General features: G+C 43.1%; 1 protein-coding gene across 2 annotated transcripts in view; it reads left to right on the forward strand.

Annotated features, from left to right (window-relative positions):
- Positions 1–19,637, forward strand: part of IGF2 (insulin like growth factor 2) — a 30,835-nt gene extending 11,198 nt beyond the window's left edge. For both annotated transcript variants that reach the window (XM_078682737.1, XM_078682738.1), the window contains exons 2-4: positions 9,316–9,481; positions 14,482–14,648; positions 15,503–19,637. In XM_078682737.1, the coding sequence (XP_078538863.1) occupies positions 9,316–9,481; positions 14,482–14,648; positions 15,503–15,742 (573 nt within the window). In that variant the 3' untranslated portion in view covers positions 15,743–19,637. The remainder of the gene's footprint in view (positions 1–9,315; positions 9,482–14,481; positions 14,649–15,502) is intronic.
- The last annotated feature ends 6,316 nt before the right edge of the window (positions 19,638–25,953 follow it).

Below are 25,953 nucleotides of genomic sequence, written 5' to 3' on the forward strand. Positions count from 1 at the left end.
AACATGTCTCCAAGAATGAGTCTCTGCAGGATTTGGCACAGAATAATGAGGCGTCTCTACACAATGAGAGCTGTGTTACAATCTGGAACAGGGGGCAAAGAGAAGAACCTGTTCGCCCCCTGGAAGGAAATTTGGGGAAGGGAAGAATAGATGTAGCCTGGTATCCATGGATCGAAGCCTGGGAATGGGGGAAGCAAAGAGAAGGGCTTGGTGGTCCATTAGGCAGTACATAGAAAGCTGGAGTATATGGAGCAGCACCTCTGAAAGGTCCTATGGAATGGATCCTGGGAAAGGGAAGCATAGAGCAGGAACAGATGGCGGCATCAGACAGGATCATAAAAGTGCCCCCATTACTGAATCAGCTAGCTAAAAAACGTTCCCACATTTACAAATCAGGGCAGTTTTGAACTTCAGAAGACATGTCGTAAAGTGTTTTGCAAGGTGTGGGAGACTACAAGCGTTTGTGCTTGCTGCAGGCAATGTTCTTGGAAATGTCAGGGTAATCAAAACTAAAAACTGGCCCACCACATCACAAAAAAGGCCCACCAACAGCCAAAAAACGACCCACACACTGACTTGACAGACCACGCACTCTCGGAAGATATAGACAGAATGAGGTTAGATGCTTGATGGTCCAGGAAGCTTATAGGACAATCCATGATAAAGAAGATTAGGGAGGGGGACTGAGACCCTGCAGCCGATCATGGCACTTGCTGCTAATGAGGGCTGGTAAAAGGAACTACTTATATACATTATTTACCGTCATCGCACAGCACTGCTGGACATCAGCCTCCCGCATCTGCTTCCTGGTGTCTAATTTTCACCTTTGCTTTCTATTAATTCTTCCCTCGAAGACGTGATTGGCAGATGGCCGGAGTGGCTTTCTCGCTTTCGTAGCACGCAAGTGTGCACGTATCCCAAGCTCGCCACTTCTTAGCACCGCCTTAAACTGATTATGGTGCTTACACGAGGCTAAGTGGCTTGCAGTTTGCAACAACCATCTGAAGGGCCTGTGGAAACGGCTCGGGCAGGGGTGTTTTTTCCGCTGCACTTTCTGTCCCAGAGGAATGCTAACATCTCAATTACGAGGTGTGTGGTTGTCTACAAAGAGCAGACAGAAGCTTGTAAAAGATGCAATCTCTCTCTGAACCCGTGATAATGAAGCTCTCGTAAAGAGGGCTTCTCTCTCTTTCTTCCGTGGAACCTGTGTGGGCTCCAGCAGATAAATTGACGTTCGCCAGCCCCCGGTGCGCGGGGCTAAGGCGCTTTGGGGAAGGCCTGCCATGAAGCAATCAATATCCGCAGCGCCACTGTAATGTGTAGGGGGTGTGATCTCAAAGCCCGGCGAGTCAAAGGTTAATTGGGAAGGATTAGAGCCATCTAACAAGCCGCCACCGAGGCTAGGCAGGGCTTGGTTTTCTGCTGTGACACAAGAGGCGCTGCAGTTACTAAGCAGAGTTTTCTTTGCTGCAGGTTAGCAGTCCAGTATGTACACACTGCATGCCTATACAAAACGTAGAGTGGCAATTCGATGTTTGTTCCTCCATAGAAAAAAAAATCTGAAATCCATGCCCCTTCTACACCCTTGTCTGTAGTAGTGTCAAATTAAACAGATGACTTGCTACTTTTAATAGCCTGGTCTCCTTGTCTACTCCTCAAGACAATATAAGGGTGTAAGGCACATCATCCCTGGTTTGTCTGCAAGAGGGACGTTTCTCGTGCACTCCCAGAGCCTTTACAAGTACTTTTCCACTGCTAAGTAAGGTCATATTGGGTCACACCCTTTCCCTGACTACAAGGCGGTGTTTACTACTCAATGCGATGCCCTCCTTATCTTACAGACAAGCTCGCCATCTCTGGTGGTTCTCAGTACACCCACAGCCAGGTACTATCAGATTTCAGAGCGAGAAGAGTAAAATAGAAAAAACAAGGCAGTAGGCTGTCTCCATCTATGTACCCAGAAGCTGGAATAACATCCTGGTATCCTTCAGATTTGCACCAGCACTGCTTCATTCTAGGAGAGTGTTGAAGACTCACTTCTTTAAGGAACACTGCATCACAATGCATTAACCGTCTGCAACCCGGCTTCCTCTTCTATTACACGTTGACTTAATGCTTGATGTTGACTATGGAAAGCGCTCTGCTGCCATTTGACTAGAATCGCGCTATAGAAATACCAAATACATAATTTATAGATGTATACATAATAGGCCAGCACTGCCTTGTTCCAGGGTCTCCTCACTAAATAGCACAAATGCAATTTACACACTCAAGTCAAATCTATTTTTTCAGATCTTTATGATAGCTAAGTAGTGGAAAAGATAACCTGCCGCCTTCAAAGGGCTTCCAAGCTTCCTAAGTATGTTAGCACTGCCTACAGCCAGCTGCCAAGCAGCAGGGGCTGCAATGCAGGGTAGGCATTTGTAAGGGAGAGGAAGATCGGTGATGGTGGGGGACTGGAGAGAGGACGGGTATCCAGTCATACACAAGGTTTAAGGTGCTTTCATTTTAAGAACAGGCCGGGTGTGGCCACCGCAAAGGTAATACGTCTCTCTGAGCTGAGGTGCTTAATCAGGCCACTGTAGTGGGATTGCGGTGCTGCAAGGCACGCAGCAGCGGACGTCAATTCGTTCAAGAATGCTGAGCTCCGAGACTCCCGAGTAGTGTAATGTGATACAGTCAAAATCTGCTTTTACCTCACTATTATAGCTATTGTAGCTTTATTTATTTTCCCTTACTTTGACCCTGCTTTTGGTGGCTAGTTTCAAATGGCCAACTATTATTCGCAAAGTGCAGCTTAACAAAAGATTCTAGGGTTTACCATGGGTGCGAGCTGAAAAAGCTCACCCACTTCATGCATGAATTTATACTGTACCTGAAGTAAAAGCCTCCAATGTCTAGTCAAATGTGACTACCTGCAGTATATATTGCTGGGAAGTCTGCCATCTAGGCATGAGCCTTCCTGCTGTGTATTTGTTTTAATAAAAACATTTTAAAGAGAGTTTTATATAGCGCAAAACAGACCAGAGGATATCAGGTATCGGAGCACTTTATGTGAGCACCAGTTTCGTTACAGATGGACACATCCATTTTTTTTGGGCATGGGGAGATTAAGTGATTTGCCCAGAATGACTGGATGTTGTGCATCATTGCAGAGACTCAAACCCCATTCCCCAGATTTGTGGCCGACCACTCTAGACGTAAGGCTACATCCTCTCCCCTATGCCTTAACCTTTCTGTTGTTTAGGCGTAGGGACTACTGTGTAGGCCTGAACCCTCCTATAGCGGATGGCTGATACTAAGGTATCATGTTTATTCCTCTATTGAGGTCCAAGTTCTCCTGCTGCCAAGAACCAAGCTCCTTCAGTCAAGGCCTGAAAAACCCGGCTGTTAAGTTATGAGCCTTCGGGTTACTACAATCCCTCATCCTGCCAGGCCGCTGCCAGAGGCCATATCCAATATTGCAATCTAGTGAGCCCAGAGAAGACACTTTCACAGTCTGCAGAAAGAACCAGAGGAAGTCTCTCTAGTTTGGACTCATTTTGAAAGCCTGGTTGGTGGTGGTTTGGGATTTTAACCCCTTCGCTTCACCAGAACATGTTAGCCCTGTACCAGTAATGAGTGTCATAACTGTATTTTCCTGGCCCATTCCATAAAAATCTTATGGTTGTCTCTTATGGCATAAAACTTCATGAAAAAAGGACCTGGAAAATGGACAGACAGAATGGGCCTAGCAACTGCTGTCTTCCCTTAATATTAATGTATATATTTTGACCGGCATATCATCATCCAGGGACTCAAGCTATAATTTCTATGTAGATTGTCAATATATGTTTTGCCTTCAGGCCAACCCTGTTAACTCCTAATTGACTGAAGCAACCACTCTAGTTAGCTTGTGCGACAAATGAGGATTAGTGCAAACAGAATGCCTCAAAAGCTCTGTTTTACTTGAGTTTGCTGTAGGGTTTTGCTGACTTACTGGGGGGGATTTGATAACTCTATCCATAGCCGACAAAAGTGTCCCTTTGGATTACTACTATTGTTTTTTCCACTTCTTTATATTTAATTTGTTTTAAGTATATTCCATCAGCTGCTCACTTACCACGTTTGGCTGCTCAACTCTTCAAGCTAGTGTGATTCTATACTATGTTAAAATAGATTACCACTAAAAACTGCACAGGGCTCTTAGAAGAAAATATTTCACTGGAGGCATTTCATCAAATATGTTTTATAATGGAGTCTATTTCAAAATGTTAAAATTAACATTTAACACTGTGTAATATACTGGTGTGGTTGAACATTGAGAGGAGTGCCCTACTGTTAGCAAGAATCATGCTCCTCATATACTGTAATGGATTAAAAATGGCCTGATTGCATGGTTACCAGTGTTGCTGTATCTTTACATTAAACAAACATGAAATAACTTGATAAGACAATTTATATTACAAATACTAAAATATTGAAAACTGCAGTTTTGTATAAGGCTCTTCTACCTCCAATGTGTCCCAGGCTATTTGAAGAACCATGTTCAAAATAAAAATGAAACTGCAGCACTAAGTAAAAGGCACAGATATACAAATGAAAATGTGTTCTTTTCAAGTAAGGTCTGAATAGATATAACTTCTCAAACCTGGCTTCTCTGCGTTAACGTTTGTACCAAATATTAATACTTTTATATACTTTTAAGGATCCCATAGGCTCTCATGCTCATATTCCTTTCAGAAATAAATCTTCACTTTCAAATAAATGTCTGGCTTACATTACATTAATTTACTTTTTGGATTCCATGTGGTAAAAAGAGACTGTTCTACTTTCCCCATAAAAATCAAAAGAACAATCAAAGAGGGCACTCACATTCAGGAACGCTTTGTGCTCTCCTGAACGTGATGGTGGCACGCCAGTGAGGTCTGAAAGCGGTGTCCCTTGGCAGCCGCTGAGAACAACTGTGCATTCGGTCTTGTGTAAAGTCAACTTGTCCAGACTAAAGCAAGGTTGTATTTTAGTGCCCCTTCCTTTTAATCTATATATTGCAGATCTCTCCTGGGCATTAGATGGACAGGTCTCGCAGGCCTGAGCCTCAGGGGCCAGCCATTGTAAAACATTTTATATGTGGATGACCTGTTATTGTTTAGAAACACCAAAATTGGCTTGTAGAGATTGCCGAATTGCTTAGGATCATACGCAGAGGACAATGGGCTAGAAATAAATAGCAAAAAACAAAAGTTATCTTGCCACAGTATTTTAAATGAACGTAAATCTCATCTCAAAGGAGATACACTAGCTGAAACCTCTACAGATGGATATCTTGCTGTAAATATAGACTCAAGGGTTATGTTTGCACCCCAATAGAAAGGCAATCAAAGCAAAAGTGCAAGCCCTGAACTGTCTTTACAATGCTAGCAAAATCCAACCGGGGGCACAATCTTCAGCTAATGGCCGATGTAACGAAAGCTAAATTGATACCTGCACTCTCATATAATGATGGGTGCAGAGGACAATCTCGTGGACAAAATTGTGATACAGTCCTATAAAAACATTTTCCATCTATCAAGATCAGCATTGCCTACCCAAATTAAGCAGGAGTTTTTGCTGATAAAGCCGTCCCTCACTAGGCAATGTTAAATGCTGCCACCAACTGCTGTTAGCTGCTGAGGGCTCATTGGCTAACTTAGTCTGGTCTGAAATAAACCTTCAAAGGGGGGAATTGTGAATATAAAAAAAAACTTGAAAGAAGCATTGAAAAGCTTGAATTGGGTGAGCTACGGAAATTAAATACATCCAATCAAATTTTTAGAAGAGCAGTAAATACATCTAACAAGTTGCAAAGTTGGTTGGATGATAAAGATAAAGTGGCTAAGCAGTCCCATTGGTGGCTAGTGATGAGATCCGATGATGTCCAAAAGAGCTCCCCCTTTTGGAAGCAACTTACTCCCTGACGATCAAACAGAAATTATGGTCTCTGAGACTTGGTTACATTCCTACTCTAGATTTTTTTTACCAGAGTGGTGGGTAGAAGGCCAAAAGGAGGGACCAGGAATGCCGATAATGTCATCAGGCAGATGAAACCCTGCAGCACGTCATTTGCATTTGCTCTTCTCTAGGTCATCAGAGAAGGAGTTTGTTGAAGGAGGAATTTAACGCATTAGGGATAAGGTCTTGTACATCAGAACTAATTGAATCCTTAGATCCAAGAAACGCAATTCTCAATATCTGATTGGTACAATTCTTGGACATCTTGAAATCCCTTGCTAACGTGAACACTTAGACCTAGGCATTGGGCAAGGCAGATGGCTAAGAAAGGCTCTGTCAAGATTCCCAGTTAACCCCTTCACAGGACGATTGGCAGCTAGGAATAACCTGTGTTTGCCGGTTCCCTATCCTGTCAGGGGGGATATTTGCCCAAGCTCATCTGTACATCTCGTCTGACCAACTGTTAGCACTGTTGCACTTAACGCGTAATTTTGCACACTGCATAGGCCTTTGTCAAACTTATACTAATGCACTGGCACTATGGGCCACTACGCAGAATTAGGGCTCATTGGCTTTTACTTTATACTGGCTATTGGCAAACAAAACATAAGTCACACACTGTTGGACTACAATCGCTATTTTGTACGCACTGGTATCATTCAGCAGCTGAAATTGCTCCTGCTCACAGGGATTCAATATGACTGCTTGTTTTCCTTCATTTTATCTTTTTATTCGTGATTTCAATTGTTCATTTAAGTTTTTATTGACTAATACGTGACTTTATACTTGTGCACGGTCAACTTCAGGTTTGATGGTGCTGTCACCAAGTGAAGACCCATGACCTGTTTTGATCTGTGTTTAGCGGTTGTACTGTGGAAATGCTTCTCAATTTAGTGATTTGTGGGGGGTTTTATGTGAACATTGTTTAGTGCTAGCCACTGCCTGTAGAGAAGCATGTGTCATTTTGGACTTAATAGTTCTATGGTTGAATTTTGGTCCTTCATCTGAGGTGGGCTGGCTGGTGTGGGAAACTGGCAATTGTATCTCTGACTGTTGACCCCCAAAATGACTGGTAGAACTAGGGCGAACTCAGTATTTCAGGTCAAATTGCAACGTTTCTCTAAACTCATCCTGAAAATAGAGACTATCAACTGAAGAAAGGAGTGTGAGTGAGAGGGTCAGTGAGTGGCAAAAGAATTTGATAATTTAACAACAAAGTGACACTCATCTCTTGCACGTTTATGTAATCAAACCTAATTGCAGCTAGAATTTGTTTCTAGACTGGTCCCTGTTCGCTGGGTAGAAACTTTACTTTCTCCACAATGAAAGAATAGAACTCCAGGACACCTAGATAAAAGTCCTCTGGGATCCAGCAAGGTGTGGTGAAATCCTCTTACTTGGACAAATTGCAGCGCAAGGGATAATACACTTGTGCAAGGTATACTATTTTGAACAGATTAACTGATATTACTGCAGGCAAGGACGTTTTAAATTGGATAGCTGTAGGACAAACTACCAGTACGGCCTGGTCACAGAGATTACAACCATTGGTGCTTCTCATGGTATGCGAATCTGGGGTTGCGGAGACACAGGCACTGAGTGTTTGTGTTATCGAGAGGTGACAACTTTTATCCCCTATATTATTGATTTGTCTGGTTGCCGTACGCAGTGCGGCAGAATAGCTTCAAATGAAAATTACATGGTTACAGAATTGCTTGGCTGAGCCTCTATTGGCATTTATATGTCTCTAAAACAAAACCCAAAAATGGCTTTCCACTGGGACCCGTAAGCTTATACAGGGTGAGGGTGCCAGTCCAGGTTCTGCAGTGCTCCACTGTATGGGGACTAACCAACAAAGGGAAATGGCAAGGTAAGTACAGACTTTAGCATAACAACCCATCAATATGAGTTTGGCCTTTGCACCCCTGTTATAATGAAATCTCTTCATTAGTACAACAATTCATTCTTTGAGGCACCATGGCCTTGTCCTTTTGAGTGAGGCGTTGCAGAAGCCACTTAATCACAGGCCTCTGGAAATAATCACTGAAGGTCTTCTTAAATCCCTGGTGCCTCTCACTTTGTGCTACAGAGTTTGCACCAACAAGGATCAGTTTCTTCCTGTGCCCAAGTTGCAAGCGCAGACTTAGATGGCTGGCCTATAGTCAGTGACGTAGCGTAGGCCCCTACAGTGCGGGGGCCCCCAAGCTTGAGGGGGCGGTCCCTCAGCCCGGTACCTTGGCCGAAAAGCTCCTGATTGAGTCTGGAGAGGATCCCTCCACGTACCTTGCAGGGGGGAAACCTCAAGTTTTGTTATGCCACTGTTTTATTGTATGGACAGGGCGCAGACCTACTGCCCATAAAAGATTATTAAAGCAATATATTAGAGGTATGAAATGCAAAGTAGTACGTAGAAGTAGGGACCACTGATGAAGCATCTCTCCTAGGTGGTGGAAGATTGTAGTACCAGACAATGTAGGGATGATAGGGAATTTGTAAGACTCCACTTTCCTGCTGAGGTTTTTCCTACACCATCATTTGTATATTAGGGGAATGGTGTGTAAGGTTTATACTGGAGTGTCAAGGACTGAATTCGGATATGCACCAGTTATAATATAAAAAAGAGGTGCAATATAATAAAAGTTTTATCATGGCCCTACCTTGCTGTAGGAAACAGGCAAACAATATGAATAGCGGGGTCGGATCCCTGATTCACTGGTGTCCCATATCCTGACAAATCGGACCAACTGCTTTTGTCCCAGATCTTCTCCATGTGCCAGAAAGTGAGACATTGGAGCTGAAACCTGGATGAGTGGAATGTTTTGTGCCCATGTGTTGTCCGATACCGTAATCATCGACTGTTGCCAGGCAACCAGCAGATTCCACGGGAGATTTCAGTTACGTTCGTATGGAGGTTCACTCTGTCTCAAACGGCCCGGTTTAATGGGAGAGGTGAAATGCGAAAATGCTGCTAGAAGTTTGGGACACAGTGTGTAATTTTTAAAGAAATAAGAAGCTCACAGCTGAGAAAGTCAGATGCTGGGGATTTCAAATACCATGGCTGTTTAGTTTTGATTCAACCATTTACCTTCTTCTTTCCCCAACCTACACTTCCTGTCTCTTAATCCTTCCTTTTCCCTTTTTTTGTCTTTCTCTCTCTTGCACTCTGTCAAAGTCTGATGTTAAAAAATAAGTCCAGACCTCCAAAAAGAGTGCCAGTGCCCACTACCTGCAATCACCAACACAAACCGAGCACTGCTGCAATGGGGCTTGGGCAAGCACAATGTATAAACATGCCGTGGGAGTCGCAATCAACAGGCTGTGACTATGTATTATTGTTTTCCTCAGGTGCCCAAGATGACTGTGACATGCCAGCTGCTCCTGTTATTTTTCTCTTTCATGGTGTATGCATTGGACTGTGTAATCGCACAAGGGCCTGTAACCGAGACCTTGTGCGGGGGAGAACTTGTGGACACGCTGCAATTCGTCTGTGGGGACCGAGGCTTCTATTTCAGTAAGTAGACCCCTACCCCTGATAACATTTGTCTGTTTTGCTGCATCCTGTGCTACATGCTTAAATGAGTTAAAGCACTAAAATCTCTGTGCAGTATTATAACCAAAGACAAACACTGCAGTAAAGTGGGTGGTATGGCAAAAGCATCTATGCATGAGAACACTAAAGTATGCACATTCTGTCACTGGGAAATTTCGACGTATGCTCCATTCTCTTTGAATAGGGATGGGAAAAATGGACAGACAGAAGGGCATAGACAGACAGACAGACAGACAGACAGACAGACAGACAGACAGACAGACAGACAGACAGACAGACAGACAGACAGACAGACAGACAGACAGACAGACAGACAGACAGACAGACAGATAGATAGATAGATAGATAGATAGATAGATAGATACATAGATAGATAGAGAAGTTATCAGCAAAGTTCAGGAGTGCAAAATATTAAGTCGCAGTTGGTGGCTAAGTGACCAATCTGTAGTGTTTCAATTAAGATGTGCATATTGCCAAACCAACATCACCATGGTGGCAGTGTGCTTACATTTCCTTTTACTATTATGAGTGCAGGTTTAGGGTACTTCTCCATTTTGCCTGTAGAATGCTTAAAATTTAAATTTGCAATTTAGCTGAACTAGTGAAGGACAAGCTTTTATTTCTGAACTTGAGGGGACTTTTGCCTGTTTCCATAGTTTGTACACTCATGCAAACAATGTATACCAGACAGATATACTTTCTCCCTTCATCACAACCACAGAGAGGAAAACGCGGATCAACAGTTTGAGGGCAGGGCCACTGTGGTAGCCCACGTAGGCACGTACTACAAATTCTACAATAATTGCATATTTCCTGAACATCTACTAGACGTCAACAGTCTCTAGTATTACAAAACGCACCCCTTTGTTCCTCTTCCATTTCGATTTTCTTTTAATTTATTTTTCGAACGGTGGAACAAATTAAATACAGAGTTAATTAGAGTTGAGGTCGACTTGGGACACCAGTGTTTTTTATGTATGTGGTTGACAAAACCAATAATTTTAAATCCAGACATCTTCCACGTGGATTTGCAGATACCTCAAGCTTGTTTTCGCCATGCATAGTTATTGAACACCTCATCTCTCACGTTAGTGCTTTCTCTAATTAGGCATACACTGTAGCTTTATTAGGCATGGGCACACTGTACGACACTGCTTAAGTCAGCATTGAAGTGTACTTGCAACAACAATGCCATGGGTGGTGAAAGTGACCACACATACTTAGGCTCCCCATGACATTGCAGGTTTAAATCATTTCCCTTCCCTTCATTTTGCGGCTAAAGGACTATAAGAAAGGTAGGGCGTGGAAACTACAAAGAATAAGCTGGGGTCTCTGAGCCCTGTTTATCTTCGATTCCTGAAGCCAGGGGTGTCAAGAGCATTAGCAGGGGTACCAAAATGGCAAGCAGAGCGAGCTGCAGCTAACCGTTGCAAGCCCTAATTGACGTCAGTGTAAGTCAGTCACCCAAACTACCTTCCAGCTGACTGAATTAGAACTTGGTGGGCGGGTTACTCTGTCACAGCGGTGAGCGATATCCTGTCTACTGAAATATAAATACTATTTTATCATAAGGAATTTAGATTTCAGGAGACGGCATATCCGTCACCTTTGTGACGGAATAACCCGTCCGCCATGATTGAATCAGGCCCTAAGAATCGAACCCAAAGCAAATGCTACAATATTCCTGACTGCTTTCTTGTTAGGTATAGCCAACCAAGCGTAATATTCCTGTGGGAACAAAGCATATTTTTCAAGGTATGTCACAGACCCTAAAACAATTTGTTACTCAAGTATTAAGCTTCCTTTGAGGCTCTGCATCAAAATAGAATTGAAAGAAAGGGTTTTGTAGACATGAGCACACAGGTACAAAGGAATGTTTTTGATAAACATGTTTATATTTCACTATGCTGCCATCCGGCGTACCATTGACCCAATGTGGCAACAAAGTGACCCTGTTCTCTTAAAGGAGAGGAAACCCTAATTCCTGCAGGAATGGTCTTGTTTGGAATCCAAGGAGATCGATTGAAGACCATTATCAGCTCCCTTTTATGATGCATGTGTGAGCTGGGGAGGAGCAGCTAAAATATTTGCAGTTTACCCTAATTGTATATTCTTTTAGTTTCACAAGTGTTTTGTTCCTTACAAGAAAACTGGAGGCATCTGTATTTTACACTATTTGACAGCACGAGGTCCACTTTAACTTGGTATCTGAATAACAGCGCTAGGAGATGCTGTGTACAGGGGCTTCGCAGCACTTTGCACAGTCTTGTGTCCCTCTGCACAGCTGATGCAGCTAGCTTCTCCTCTCCTTTCATCCCTTAATGCTGACGGGGCACATTTTCTCCTGTATCTTTCTGAATAAAACTGGCAGCGAGTGACAAGACACCCTACTGGGTAGGAGTGAGCGAGGGACAGTGGCAGAGCTGGCACGCCAGGCATGACAAAGGCTCTTTGTGCCTTCTCACATTCCTCACTGAAGAGCTGGGGGAATTCTTTAGACTGGTCCTTCCACTTGGTTTGCTACAAGATTCCTGGAATTTCTGCTGTCTACTTTCTCAGAGTTGACTGTTGGGCAGGAAAGCGTATTTGAGAATGGGTACAAATGCCCACATTGACGGGCACAAGAGAAAAGTTGTTTAAATAGGCCCTAGCAGATGGGGATAGGAAAATAAGCAACATGTCGATGCCCACTGAACTCATCCATAAGTAAGGCAGTTATTTGATTGGTCAAGGTACTTTATATGCAAATTCCTTGACTCCTATTTGCACATCCACATATCATTAGGCCTATGTGGTTTTTATGATGTAGCAAAAGTTAATAAAAATAATTGGGATCGGCTTCAATTGTCCATCAAGCTAGTATCATCGACTGCAAAACTAATAATCATTAAACACCTCATATATTGTGCACACAGCGCCACGGAGAGAGCCACTTTTAAAATAAAGAAATAGCATCCTTTGTCTTATCTGCCTTTATTTAGCACCACAAGGCTGGGCTAACTTAATTTGTGTACTACATAATGCCTCTAATATAGCACTCTGCAGCAGATGTCAATCCACTGCGATACCTTTTTGTGCACCTATACTGAGAAGATGTTTGCCTATGATTACTATGAGTTAGATACAGATTCACTAAAAGAAGATCATTTAATCAGAGAATGGCACCTCAGAAACTCTTACTAGCACACGCTCAATCCAAGCAGATATGTCACAGTTGAGCACACCAGATTCTGATGCTTACACCTCCCACATTCTGCCTCATTTAGTTCATATTGTGGGTATGTTATAACAGCACTAGAGAGATATTTATGGGGGAAGTTAAATCATTCAAATAATGGTAAATACACAATTTTCCCTTTTGACATGGCTCTAAATTGATTGTAATGGATAAACTAAAAGTAACCTCGTAGTATGAAAAGTTACAGCTCCACTGTCTGAAAAGTCATATTTTGGCCAAATCAATGTGAAATAACTGGTCCGCAATTAAGTAGGTATGAATTACAAACAGAAGGATAAAGACAGCTGAGAATAAGAGTGTGCTCCTATCTTTTGAAAGGCAACAGGTTGATGGGCTAATAGCAATGTTTTGTTTAAAATAATACCACTAAACTTGCAAAGCATTCCTTTGGGGGAAACCAATTGTAAATGGATAAACAAAGATAAGCCCTAGCTTCTGAACCCCATTCTACTCAGACCATTACCACCCTTATTCCAGCACCCCACATAAAAAGACGTTTGTCTATTAAGGCCCCAGTTCCAATCCTTTCCTGACAGTAGCAGGATTAACTCTTACTTGGCCTTCTCTTGGTGCCCTTGGGCCGATTTCTCGTTTGGTCTTGTCTGCATCCCACTGTAGGTAGGCCTTCCAGGTTTTCCTTTGCCCCCACCCCTCCCCTCAGACAGAGAGCTGAAATCTAATATGACCTTCATCTTCGTCCTCTTTGGTACATAGTTGTTTTCTTGTCAGCATTCAACCGTGTCCCAATAAATAAATATCTAAATTTGCCATCAACCATGTTCACCTCTCATAATTGTCATTTCTCATTTGGCCTTCGAAAAAGTCCCCAAAAGATGGGCGATATCAATTTTGTCTGTTAACTACGTTTCTCTCCAGGGCAGAAAAGGAAAGGAAACGTCTTCTTTAACCTTCAAAGTTTGCTGACTGCAAGTTCCTCTTTGGCAAACGTTGTTAGGAAATTCGTGTTGAATCTGTTCCACAAGATAGCCTGGGTGTTTGAGTCAGCACAAGCCCCTATGAGAACTAAATAGTGTGATTCAAGGGAAGACGGGCTGCTCAGATCGAGCATGTCAGATTGTGACGATTTGCGGCCTGCTTTCTGGCACTTGTCCAGCTCTGCCTTCCTTACACTCTGCTCTCCCTTCTCTTTACTTTCCAGTTGTACCAAGACTACTGTCTTCCCTTCTTCTTGCTTTTCTCTAACTAGTGGGCAAAGTGTTCTTGGCAGCCAATGCGGGTACCCGCAATAGGTGAGTATGATGCCATAAAATGCATGGGGCAAGGGGCGCATCTGTCAACAAGGTTATTTGAGGCAAGATATGAATTCTTCCTTCATCCTTTTTCTCACCCCTTCCTCACATTCTGCTGCTCTTTTTTATTTCTTAGCCTTTAAACATTCATTTATGTCCCTAAAGTGTCATCTCACAAACCAGCTGTGCTGTATGTAGGTAGTGCTGGGTGGAACAAGTAACACATATAAAGATTCCTGACTAAACATTTAAATGTGAGCAGACTAGCGATTGAAGCGCAGATCGGTCATCGAGGTGTTTTGTAAGAGCCCTTGTTCTAGACAAAGGCACAGCTTATGTTTGTGTCCATGTCTCAGAGGGCATTCCAGCAGCAGTCTATTGTGGGTGTGTTGTCATTTCTATTTCTATTTCTAAAGATAATCAATTACTCTCGACCACAAACATCTCCTACTTTTTCTTCTTCACGTGTGTAGGTCGGCCCACAGGGAGGCTGCATCGCAGGTTCAGCCGTGGCATCGTGGAAGAGTGTTGCTTTCGTAGTTGCGACCTTGCACTTTTGGAAACATACTGTGCCAAGCCCGCCAAGAACGAGCGTGACATCTCTTCTACATCATTCACAGCCCTGCCACCACTAAGCAAGGTATGTTACTGAAGGCAAACCAACAAACGACTCATACAGGTATCAGGTGAAGCAGTGTAAGAGTGTAAGAATGCTTGTAAGAATGCAGCTGACTAAGGAGGGGCAAGGAAGATCACTATTACACAATCGCCACACGACAGGAGCATGGGGTTAAGTGATGAGTATGCCAGTGACAGCAGTAGCGATTCTTTGCCAGGCATACGGTTTTCATTATGTACACAATGCAGGTACGATGCAAGCTCTGTCACCAGTTATCAAAAATGTACTTTAGTTTAATCTATCCCACAATCACAATAAAAAATGCCAAAGGAACAGATCAGTATTCTCTTGGTACAAAGTAGTTTGATTTTTTTTAGCAAAAACAGGAAGTCTTTGAATTGTAATTGCAAAAAGATGGAACTCACAGGCTCTCCAACAATTATCCACACGTTGCAGGACTTCGCTTCCTTTCTTTGGCAGTGTTGGAAAATTGGTTATGCAAAACGTTAATTTCTCAGTTCTTGTGTTCAGGGTAGAATGAGCCAGCATTTGGCATCAGAAATACCATGGTAAAAGTATAGTATGGCTTAAGTGCCATTCCCTCACATATAGACTCGATGCCCCAAAGATGCTTTAATCAGGTCTTGAAATGGAAAATGGTTTAAGCTCCTATATATTTCGAGACATTTTCAGACAGAAGCAGTGTATGCAACGTTGGTGAGAACGAGCGGTAGAGGGCGCTTAGTTTTCTCACATTATTCTCGCAAGTGCTTTAGTAGATACTAGTCCTACGTCTATGTCTACGAGTAGTTCAGGTTCTGTAGCTTCTCCTCTCCATTTAAAACTCCAACTCTAACACTTACTTCTCTCGACAGGACATCTTCCGGAAGCCATCCCATGCCAAGTATTCCAAGTATGACGTGTGGCAGAGAAAGACAACGCAGCGCCTGCGGAGAGGCGTGCCCGCCATCTTGCGTGCGCGGCACTACAGGTGGCAAGCTGAGGCCCTGGAGAATTCCAAAGAAGTCAGGCTTTCCCATCCCCTGACAGCCACGCGTACCCAGCATACCTTGCTCGTGCGGGCTCTGTCAGAGACATCGGACAGGCGGAAATGAACCAGCTGCCTGACTACAGGACGTTTAACTTCCTTTCTATTTTATCTCCTGGGGACTACCAAGAGAAGAGGAGACTGCGCTCACTCCTGCTCCTTTTATCACAGCAACAGAGTAAGGAGGGGTCTGACACCATGCTCCTCATTCACATCCTCACGGACAAGTGAGAGGAGACTTTACAAGCCCACCGAGAAACATGTGTAAGGAACAAAGAACTCAACATTTCCTGTTTATTTGCGGCAATATTTCTGTGGCATTGTGTCCTTTCATTTCACTTTTTGGTGGTGTTGTTGGATCTTTCAGTCTCCTTGTACTCCCCGCACACACTTTTTTTTTCTTCAAGCTGCACTATTTTGTACATGTGGATCTGTGTTCTCCCTGTCCTGGGACCAGTGTGCAATTATAGCACTGCACGGCGTGGGAGCCTTAGTGGTGCCGACCAAGTGCACACAACAATGAACCCCTCCCAAAACACAAAGGAACCCTGAAGGCCGAGGCAAGGCAGACAGCTTTTGTCAACAGCATTGCATTACAGTCTTCACCTTGAGGCTTTGCCAGTGGGAGGGATGAGTGAGTGGGGAGAAGGGGACTGTAAAAAGGGGAGCTTTTGTTTTTATGGTTCATGTTTTAACCGTTGCAATTGTTTTGTTGTTCTTTTAAAATCTGCACCTTTTTCCTTAACTTCAAGGAATTCCATAAAGGTTTTAAAAAGTTTTTATTTTCTTGTACCTAATGAGAGAAATCCAAATAAATTTGCACCTTTTAATTAGCAAAAGGAGATCGAGGAGAGAGGGGGACGGAGAGCACCCGGAAGCATTCACGCTTCACGGTCTGCATTGCACACTTGTCATCGAATGTGTTTATTTTGAGGGATGTTTGTTTTTTTTGGGCAAAAAGCACTATTTTTATGGAACAAATTTTGTGTAGCAACAAAAGAAGGATTGTTTGAATTGTATAATGTGCTATGGTGCTAAAGCATTGTGGAGGGAGACCAGTCTCAAGATCAAGAGACCTGGGAGCATGGGATGATTTCTAACTTGAAAATGTCAGCTTTTCGTTTTAGGAAAAGTTTGAATAAATGTTCTTTTTTCAATTGTGGCGGGCCTCACAAGATATTTGTGGAGCAAGGTCCCCCGACCCCACAGACATACACATATACTCCATGTATCTCAATGGTAGTGACTACCTTTTAAAGAATCTGGCTACATTTTGAAAGATAATCAATAATTTATGTCGTACATACACTAGCAATATACCTGTGTGGTTTGGTTGCTCACCTACCTACCTGACAAACTAAGAACCTTTTGACAATTTTACTTAAAATAAATCACACAGTTCACCTTCCTTCCTTCCCTTTGTGACGTGTTGTATTTAGGTGAGAACTTATGAAATGCAGAGTTAAATCCTCCTAGCTGAAAAAAATGGAGTGAACTGTCATGGGTGTCAGCACATAGGGGAGAGTAAGGGGGCCAGCAAGTAGAAGGTACTGCTTTATGATGTCACCTGTTAAGTGAAGGCAGACGCCTTACTGTGGGACTGGGTTTAAATATACTATTTTATGATGTCAGCAGATGTGTGAGGACAGGTTCTGCATTGTAGGACTGGGACCTGGGGTGCCATTTTTATGATATCTTCTAGTGTCCGACAGCCAGCTGTGGATTGTGGGTTTGAGGACGGAAGACGTTTTTTTAAGACGTAATCATCTTCCTGCAACAGGTTGAGTATTGTGGAACCAGGGTTCACAGTTCAGTTTCATTTGAGTGCTGACAAGTTTCACAAGTGAAACTTCTGTTTGCAAGGCTCTTCTATGATGTCCTCCGCTAGGAGGTAGTGAGCAGTATACTGATGGTGACTGTGATATTGAGCTTGAAAATCAAGTTCAAGTGTCACAAGTAGGACTGTGAAGTTTTTAAGTGCATGGAAAGAAGCTTGTAATGTTGAGTCACTTGTGTTCCATTACTGGCTGCTCCTTTGAGATGCAGTTCCTGTTTTTCCAAATCATTCTGGGGGGCCCGTGACTTAGACCGCACAACTTCAGATTCATCATGGTGTCCAGTATGGCAAACTATGGTTTCAAGATCTGGCCTTTCCAGGGAGCGAGAACACAAAGGCTTGGGCCAGGCAGGTCAAATCCTGAAGCTTTCCAGCAGCCATAAGCTGTTACTGTATTTTGACTGATACCCCCATATAACCCAGATTGGTTGCTCAATGTTTCAACAAACACGCAATCCAGAAGTGGTTAATTCTGTAGTCCATTCATTATGAACTGGCCACATAGATAGGAGTATTCAGGGACGGGGAACTGGAGTTCCCTGAGGAGCTGTTGTTGACTTCTTCAACCTGGCTCTTTTCTGAGCATAACATGGCACTCGGAGATGTAGATTAGAACACTTCCTTCTCTCTTTCAGGGAGCTTGTCCATTAGAGTACGCCAGTTTCTCATGAGTGAAGGAATGTCAAAAGGATATTACTGTTACCAACAAATTTAGAGACACCTAGGATCTAAGATGTTGGCAAATGGGGTGAACAGAAACAAGATAGTTGACCCAGCCACAAGATCCCACATAAGCCCTAGTGTCCAGTGTCATATATGTATACCAGAAAGTAATGGCAGCGGCAGCAAATCCACAGGCATTGGTAGAATTGTGACATCTTAGGTATTATTGTTTAGCTAAAAGAGACGTCATGTATGGGAACAGTATTATATACTGCTTCCCACCGTTTTATTCACCCTTTCTAGCCATCTATGTATCCTGCAAAGAGTAATTGCGTGAGATAGAGGTGGGCCTATGACACTGAAAAAACCCTGTCCAGTGGTGTTCTGCCACATTATCGAGTTTTCTATACTGAAATACAAAAATATTGAATCCAGACTATGGACTTTTACTAGATCATCAAGATAAGTATATATTAAGTATACCTTTACTATTCTTAACTCCACATCTATGTACCATGCTTATATTACTTGTTAAGGTACATAGGTGTGCAGTTGAGAATGGTAAATCTATCTATCTATCTATCTATCGATTGGTTAGCCTTTACGATATAGTGGTAGTTGAGGTTCTAGATTAAATATTTTTGTAAGTCGCTGTGGAAAACTCGATATTTTGACATACAGCCCATGCCACCAACCACTACTTTCATGAATTCCCACCAGCAAACAATCTGGGGACATAATTTCAATTCTCAATACACAGGCTTCATCCCAGCTCTTATTCAGAAGCAAATATCCTAGCAAAGAGGAGATCATTCTCTTAAAGAACTGTCTCTTTCACATCATGGCTTTGCCTACAGCAAAGCCGCACAGAACATCTGCGAAAGACTATTGATATTTCAGCACCGTGTACAACGTGTCATTGTGGGAAGAGTCCGTGCTTCTAGGCACTGCGAGCCATTTGTTAGCCAAGCACGCAGGGAGCAATGCACATACCATCTGCGACCATGGAAACAGCAAACATTAAAGAATGCATTTATACTCGATGGCAGTATTACCTTAAAAGTGGAAGTTTTTTTCTGGAGGAAAAGGCGAGAGGGGGCCCTCCGAGTGACTGATGAGGAGGGGAGACAGACCTGGTTAGAAATGCAAAGGGGGAAACCTGACTCCTCCTAATATTTGCTCTATAAACACTTTTCATTCCACATCTGGAGCCCTGTCGTTCTGTTACACAGCTGTTTCTGCTTACGCCACTATATCTTCATAACAATGGGGGAGGGGGAAACGACTACTTGAATTGTATAAATATTTGCTATTGTGAAGAAGATGGGGGGGATTTGGGAACTTTTTATTGTGTAATCCGTTTTTATATGTTATTATTAATGTTTTCATGCAATGTTGAGCCATAATGCCTTTTTTAAAAGAAACGGCACTGCAATACGAGAATAAAATAAAAAGAAAATCAGCCTTATTTATTGTGTGAGATAATCTGTGAGGGCATAAAGGGGAGGGGAAATGCTGGGTCCGAGCAGATGTCATTTTTATATTTTGTTTTTACTTTTTAAGAAGAAAGCAAAAAAAACTTTTCTCAAATGCTTTGTACCAAAAAAATCATAAAGCAAAATAAACCTTATACAGCCTGTTATTTTTCAAATGAAGGAAATAAAAAACATAAAACCATTTTTGTTTATGATAATTACTTGGGTACAAGTCTGCTTTTGTCTAGGAAAAGAATAATTTAAAACAATAAAAGTTCCACATGAAAATATATCAAATTCTAGTTGTCCTGACCGTCACTACGAGCTGCAATGTAATAAGAAACGGTAAGAACGCTAACACCAGTTTCACTTTACACTACCAGACTGGAGATGTGCACTGATTGTGCCTCCTTTTTTTCCAACATTAACCTTAATTTTTCACTCCTTTTTTCAACATTCACTTTACCTTTTGCCTCCTTTTACGAACTTAATTGTAACCTTTGCCTCCTTTTTTCCAACATTAACTTCAACTTTTGCCAGTCTACAGTAAATTGATGTTTCCTTCTTTCCAGCCTTAACCGTGGCTCTTTTCCACCTTTTCAGCCTGAAACCGCTTTTCTCCCACCTTCTCTCCGCTCGTTCACCCTCCCGCTTCCCTCCTTCTCGTGACCCCACCCAGTGCCCCTTCCCTCCCAGGAACCTACTTACGCAGAAGCGCCACGCCAAAGGCTAACCGATGTGCATCTGTCCACACCTGGCCGCTCCAAGCATCAGGACCCTTGGATCTCCATCTACCCACAGCTATACCTGCAGCGAGATAACTGGCCTGAACCGCAGGCCCTACAGCGACCTCTGCAGCCACAGTTCCCCATGAGCAAGGGCAGGACCCATTTCCTGGCACCTTTGCCACTTCTCCTGCAACGTCAGAGCACAGGCCCACGCCTACTACCACTGAACCAGGAGAAATCCAATGCCGCCTGATCAACTCCTGCTCGCTCCACAAACTCGCCACAGAGATCTGAGTAACCATCAACTATGCAACATCTTCCAGACTGGGACCAGACTCAACCCCGAATCAGTACTGGACAACGCCGCTGCCACACCAAACTAATACAAAATCATAATCCGGGACAGCACCAACAAACATGGGGGTAAAATTGCCATCATTCACAAAGAATCCCTCCAATGCTCAGCCTTTACAGATGACACCACGTCCTATCATGGAACACCTGCATTTGCAGCTTAACACAGATGGCAAGACCACCATTAGAGCCATTCTGGCTTACAGACCGGCAGAACCAGGGCCCACCTTCTGCAAGGCCATCTCTGACTTCATCACCCCTCTGGATATCAACTCCAAGAACTTCATCTTTCTCGGGGAACTAAACTTCCACACCAATGACCCCAATGATGCCCTCACAGCCAACCTAATCGAGAGCATGAGCAACCTAGGCTTCACCCAATGAATCAACGACCTCACACACATTGCCGGGCAAAAACTGGACGTCAACTTCACAGCCAGCAACAGAATCGGGTACAACTATGCCACTGAAATCACACGGTCCGACAACTTGATCCGCCACTTCTCCATCACATCCACCCTCGACACCCCCTTCAACCAGATCTGCACCTCCCACATCAGCTATAACCGAAAATCTTTGGCCCAACACCCTTACTGCCTGTGCTACTGACGCCCCCTCCACTCTCGAGGTGGCTGTCAAAAACTTCAACTCCTGTATCAACAAATGCGCCAACAAAGTTGCCCTCTCAAACCTGGCAGACCTGACAGACCCATCAAACACACAAGCTTGTTCACCACAGTGTCTGGAAAGGATCTGGCGCACCAGCAAGCAGTCTAACAACCGAGCCAACTTCATACAGGTTCTTAACAAATAATATCAACTCCTGGAGAAAGAGAAAAAGGACTCCCTGACCACTGGCCTCGAAGCCAGCTCCAACCACATCAAGGAACCCTGAACAATAAAGGGCCACCCTATGTTAACCACAGGCTGAAATTACACCAGGGATGCGGACATCTGCGCTCCGCATCCCTTACCCCCGTGCACATTCCTTGCTTCCGCCAAAGCAGAAGCATCAGCCACTCCTCCCAATTGGTCTCCAAGACCTGGAACATCCTCCCCTCTCCACCTCCGGACCTCCCCATCCCTGTTGCTGTTCAGAAGCAGGCTAAAAACCAGACTGTTCGATTAACCTGGCCCAGCAGTAGCCACCACCAGCGCCTGGATACCCTCACAGGTAATAAGCAGCGCTTTACAAATCTGCATTTGATTGATTGAGGGAGTTACCTACCAACAAGTAGGAATATAGCTTTCAATAGTGCAGCAGATGAAGTAGCAATAAGCCCTAGGGATCCGAGGTGGCAACTGAACCTCAACCGCGCTGTGTTTTTAACTACAAACCAAATTATTGCATTTTTGTTTCTTCCTTTCATTCAGTTCTGCAATGCGAGTGCTATTCTACTGCTACTAAGCATAACTTCCTGCAATTATTAACGTTGCCTGTACCAACCACTACCACAGTAGCCTCCTCCAATAACCCACAACAGTTTATACTGACATACGGTTCTGTTTTTTACAGAAACCCCTTGAAGTCAGTGCATCAACATTATGGGTGCCATGCCATAATACAAGGCATTCTTATCATTTTGTGATGACATATAAAACACAAAGATCACAGTACACAAGAGGAGCAATACAGAGAGCCCCGAGCTGTACTTGTAAGAACACCATATTGGGTATACATTCCCAGATCTGTAGCGTGTACATATTCAAGCCTTAACTTATTGACATTTCAGTTTCAGAGTGCATGATGGAAAGTAATGTAAATTTCACTGTATGGTCTGCTGAGGGCCTAGTTTACACTACAACTACTCTTGGTAACTGTGCTTTCCTACTTTGTGTACTTTGCATGTTAGGATGGGTGGCTCAGCACTGAATAAAATCTGACCCTCTGGTAATTTCAGACGGAATCACTTATGCCCACACAGTTATCATTCACGCTCCTTACATACTGTCATATTTGTCATACTCCTAACATTTTGTCATCATACTGTCCTATCTCAATAACCTGGCCAAAATGGCTTCCCGAGGAACAGATACATATTAGTATTCCAAAAGCACATTCACGGTTAGTTTTACCAATGGTCTTCAGGGCCGGACTGGCGGTAGCGGGCACAGGGCGTTTTCCCCTTGGGCCGGAAGGGTGGGGACCAGTTTTGGACCAGTGGGGGGCATTTTTGTTTATGGGGGGTGAATTTGCAGAAGTGCTTCAATATCAGCCCCATATTCCAAAAGCTGGACACCTAAGGAGTCAGGCCCTCGAGGACAGGTGGATAGGCTGGACCCTATTTAAATGGAAAAACACACGAAAGTGCCTAGCCACCTATTTTTAAATCCACATTTAAGGAATGTCGAAGACGCTGGTTGTCGAAATCGACAAGGTACTTTTATTTATACCAATTATTTCATACTTTTTTTTAAGTATTTAAAAAAAAAGGAAGGATCAAAGGCAGAAAAGACGAATTTTCCTATCACATATTTACAATACATTTTTACATTTATATCAACAAAAGTGCATTTTGAACTTCAAACATATAATTGAAACAAAAGAGACCAAAAATAAGTCCAGAATCTACATGAATATAACCCACATAGAAACAATACAGCAACAATAAACATATACATTGGAAACAGTAATTCTGTGCAAATGAGAATTGCGAAAAAGGCAACAATGGGAATAAAGGAGTCAAAACAATTTATTATTACTATTGTGACCAGCAATTGCTGGTATTAAGGACTTTATCCCAATTACTCCTTTTATAAAAGAGCCGACGCGTTTCGATACCAGGGCGAAAGTTCCTGGGATCTCATCAGGGCGCTGTCAGTCTGTCTGCAAGGGGTGCAAAGAGAATGAAAAGAGGTTTCAATCTCAAATGTTGAAAATTAGAAGTTTAAAGATTCGCCTCAAATCTAGTCACACTCAGAATGACCTGTGAGTCGAGACCTACCGAAATTTCGGAAGAGAAGTGAATTCGTGAAATGGGGATCTGGCACGGATTTCTTCACGTGCTATAATTTTCTTAATTTGAATAGTTGAGTCCTGTTGCGAGGAAGGGGCAGGCCACCTAGAGAGATGAACAATGAAATGACTTGTCTATTTGGCCCATTTTTTCAACAAATGTCGAAAAAACGGAGGGAGAGGGGAAATGGACATACCTTCAAATAATTCGTTAGAAGGAAGCCCGAAAATGTCACCAACTTTGCGTTATAACACCAGTACTTTCTTCCACAAGGGGATTAGGCACCAGGCGCGGACGCTGGGAAAGAAATGAAGGAGGTTTTAAACAAAACTCTGTAAATAGTTTTAGGCTGGGTTCTGGCCGTGAGCTCGTGGGTTTGTAAACATACCTTTTATTCGCGCATGGAATGAGCTGTTAAATCTTCGCTTTAACTTTCACCGTTTCTCCGGCGGCCTGAAATCCGCTGTGGGAACAGATGAAGAAATTACTCTAGGGATCTAAAGTCTTTCGTTTTATTCTAGAAACGACTGCTGACGCTTACAGCACTTACCTATATCCTTCCTCATCCTCGCCTACAACCTTCTGTGGTCAATCCAAAATGGACACCGGGTGTACAGTTGACTTTAACTGTGAGGTGTATCTCCTGTGCACTCTGGGACATGTAGTCCTGTATATCAAACAACATTTTTCGGTTGCTCTAAATACGTGGATGGTGTGTGTGTCCACGTATTGGTGCTCATAAATTACAAAGAAAACGGGGTGACATTTTCTTGAAATGAGGGGTTGTACTCCGTTTAAAGGGGGGATTTTTCACGCGTGTGGAGGGGACATCATTGAGACAAATAGAACAATCGCGGGCGGTGTGGGACGCCCAGGGCAGCTGGAATCTATAGTCTTGCAATTTCAGACATACTATTTAACCCTTTCTGTACGCTATTGAACTTAAGAATTAAGTAAGCTTTTTTTTTAAGGAGCATTCTGTCCATGTCAACATTCCGATGCATAGGTCGCGCAGTGTACAACACTGTCCACCTGAGATCGTTTTAGTCATGTTTGGCTGACATGTAGTGCTCAACCATTGGGGCAGTCAGGATTTTGTTCTTTATCCTAGATCTGTGTTGGCAGATACGTGCATTGACTTGTTGGCATGTTTTGCCAATATATATTTTGTCACAAGGACATTGAACCAGGTAGACCACATTCTTGGTCTTACAGTTTGAAAATTCAAAATGTTTCCAACTGGTCTCTGTGTGCCGAAACTCTGCCCCCTCAATAGTATTAGGGCATACCACACAGGTTCCACATTTATGGTGCCCTATGATTGGTTTAAGGTTCCATTGAGTCAATAAGTCATTCTTCTTTTTTGGTAAGGACACATCTGCTCTCATGATCTGTTGGCCTAAGTTTTGGTTTTTCTTATATGCGAACAGAGGGCGGGGAAAAGGACACTCGAGGTTTTCCAATAGATGCCAATTGTTCAGTACAGCTTTTCTAAGTTTATTGGTGTCAGGCCCGAAGGTGGTTACACAGACCAACTTTTCAAGTGTGGGTTTAGGTCGTACTTGGAGGAGAGTATCTCGAGGAGTGAAACGCGCTCTTTTGAAAGAGTGTTTCAGTAACTCTTTCGGATACCCTCTTTCCTTCATTTCTTCACAGAATTTTTCTGCATGGGATGAAAAGTCTTCAACATAGGGGCAGTTTCTCCTGATGCGCAATAGTTGCCCATATGGAAGATTAGATTTCAAGTTTCTGGGGTGTGCGCTCTTATGATGCAGGATGGTATTTCTGTCCGTACTCTTTTTTATAGAGGGATCATCTAATCTTCCATATGGGCAACTATTGCGCATCAGGAGAAACTGCTCCTATGTTGAAGACTTTTCATCCCATGCAGAAAAATTCTGTGAAGAAATGAAGGAAAGAGGGTATCCGAAAAAGTTACTGAAACACTCTTTCAAAAGAGCGCGTTTCACTCCTCGAGATACTCTCCTCCAAGTATGACCTAAACCCACGCTTGAAAAGTTGGTCTGTGTAACCACCTTCGGGCCTGACACCAATAAACTTAGAAAAGCTGTACTGAACAATTGGCATCTATTGGAAAACCTCGAGTGTCCTTTTCCCCGCCCTCTGTTCTCATATAAGAAAAACCAAAACTTAGGCCAACAGATCATGAGAGCAGATGTGTCCTTACCAAAAAAGAAGAATGACTTATTGACTCAATGGAACCTTAAACCAATCACAGGGCACCATAAATGTGGAACCTGTGT

The sequence above is a fragment of the Lissotriton helveticus genome, chromosome 3_1 (genome assembly GCF_964261635.1).
Source record: "Lissotriton helveticus chromosome 3_1, aLisHel1.1, whole genome shotgun sequence".
NCBI lineage: Eukaryota > Metazoa > Chordata > Amphibia > Caudata > Salamandridae > Lissotriton > Lissotriton helveticus.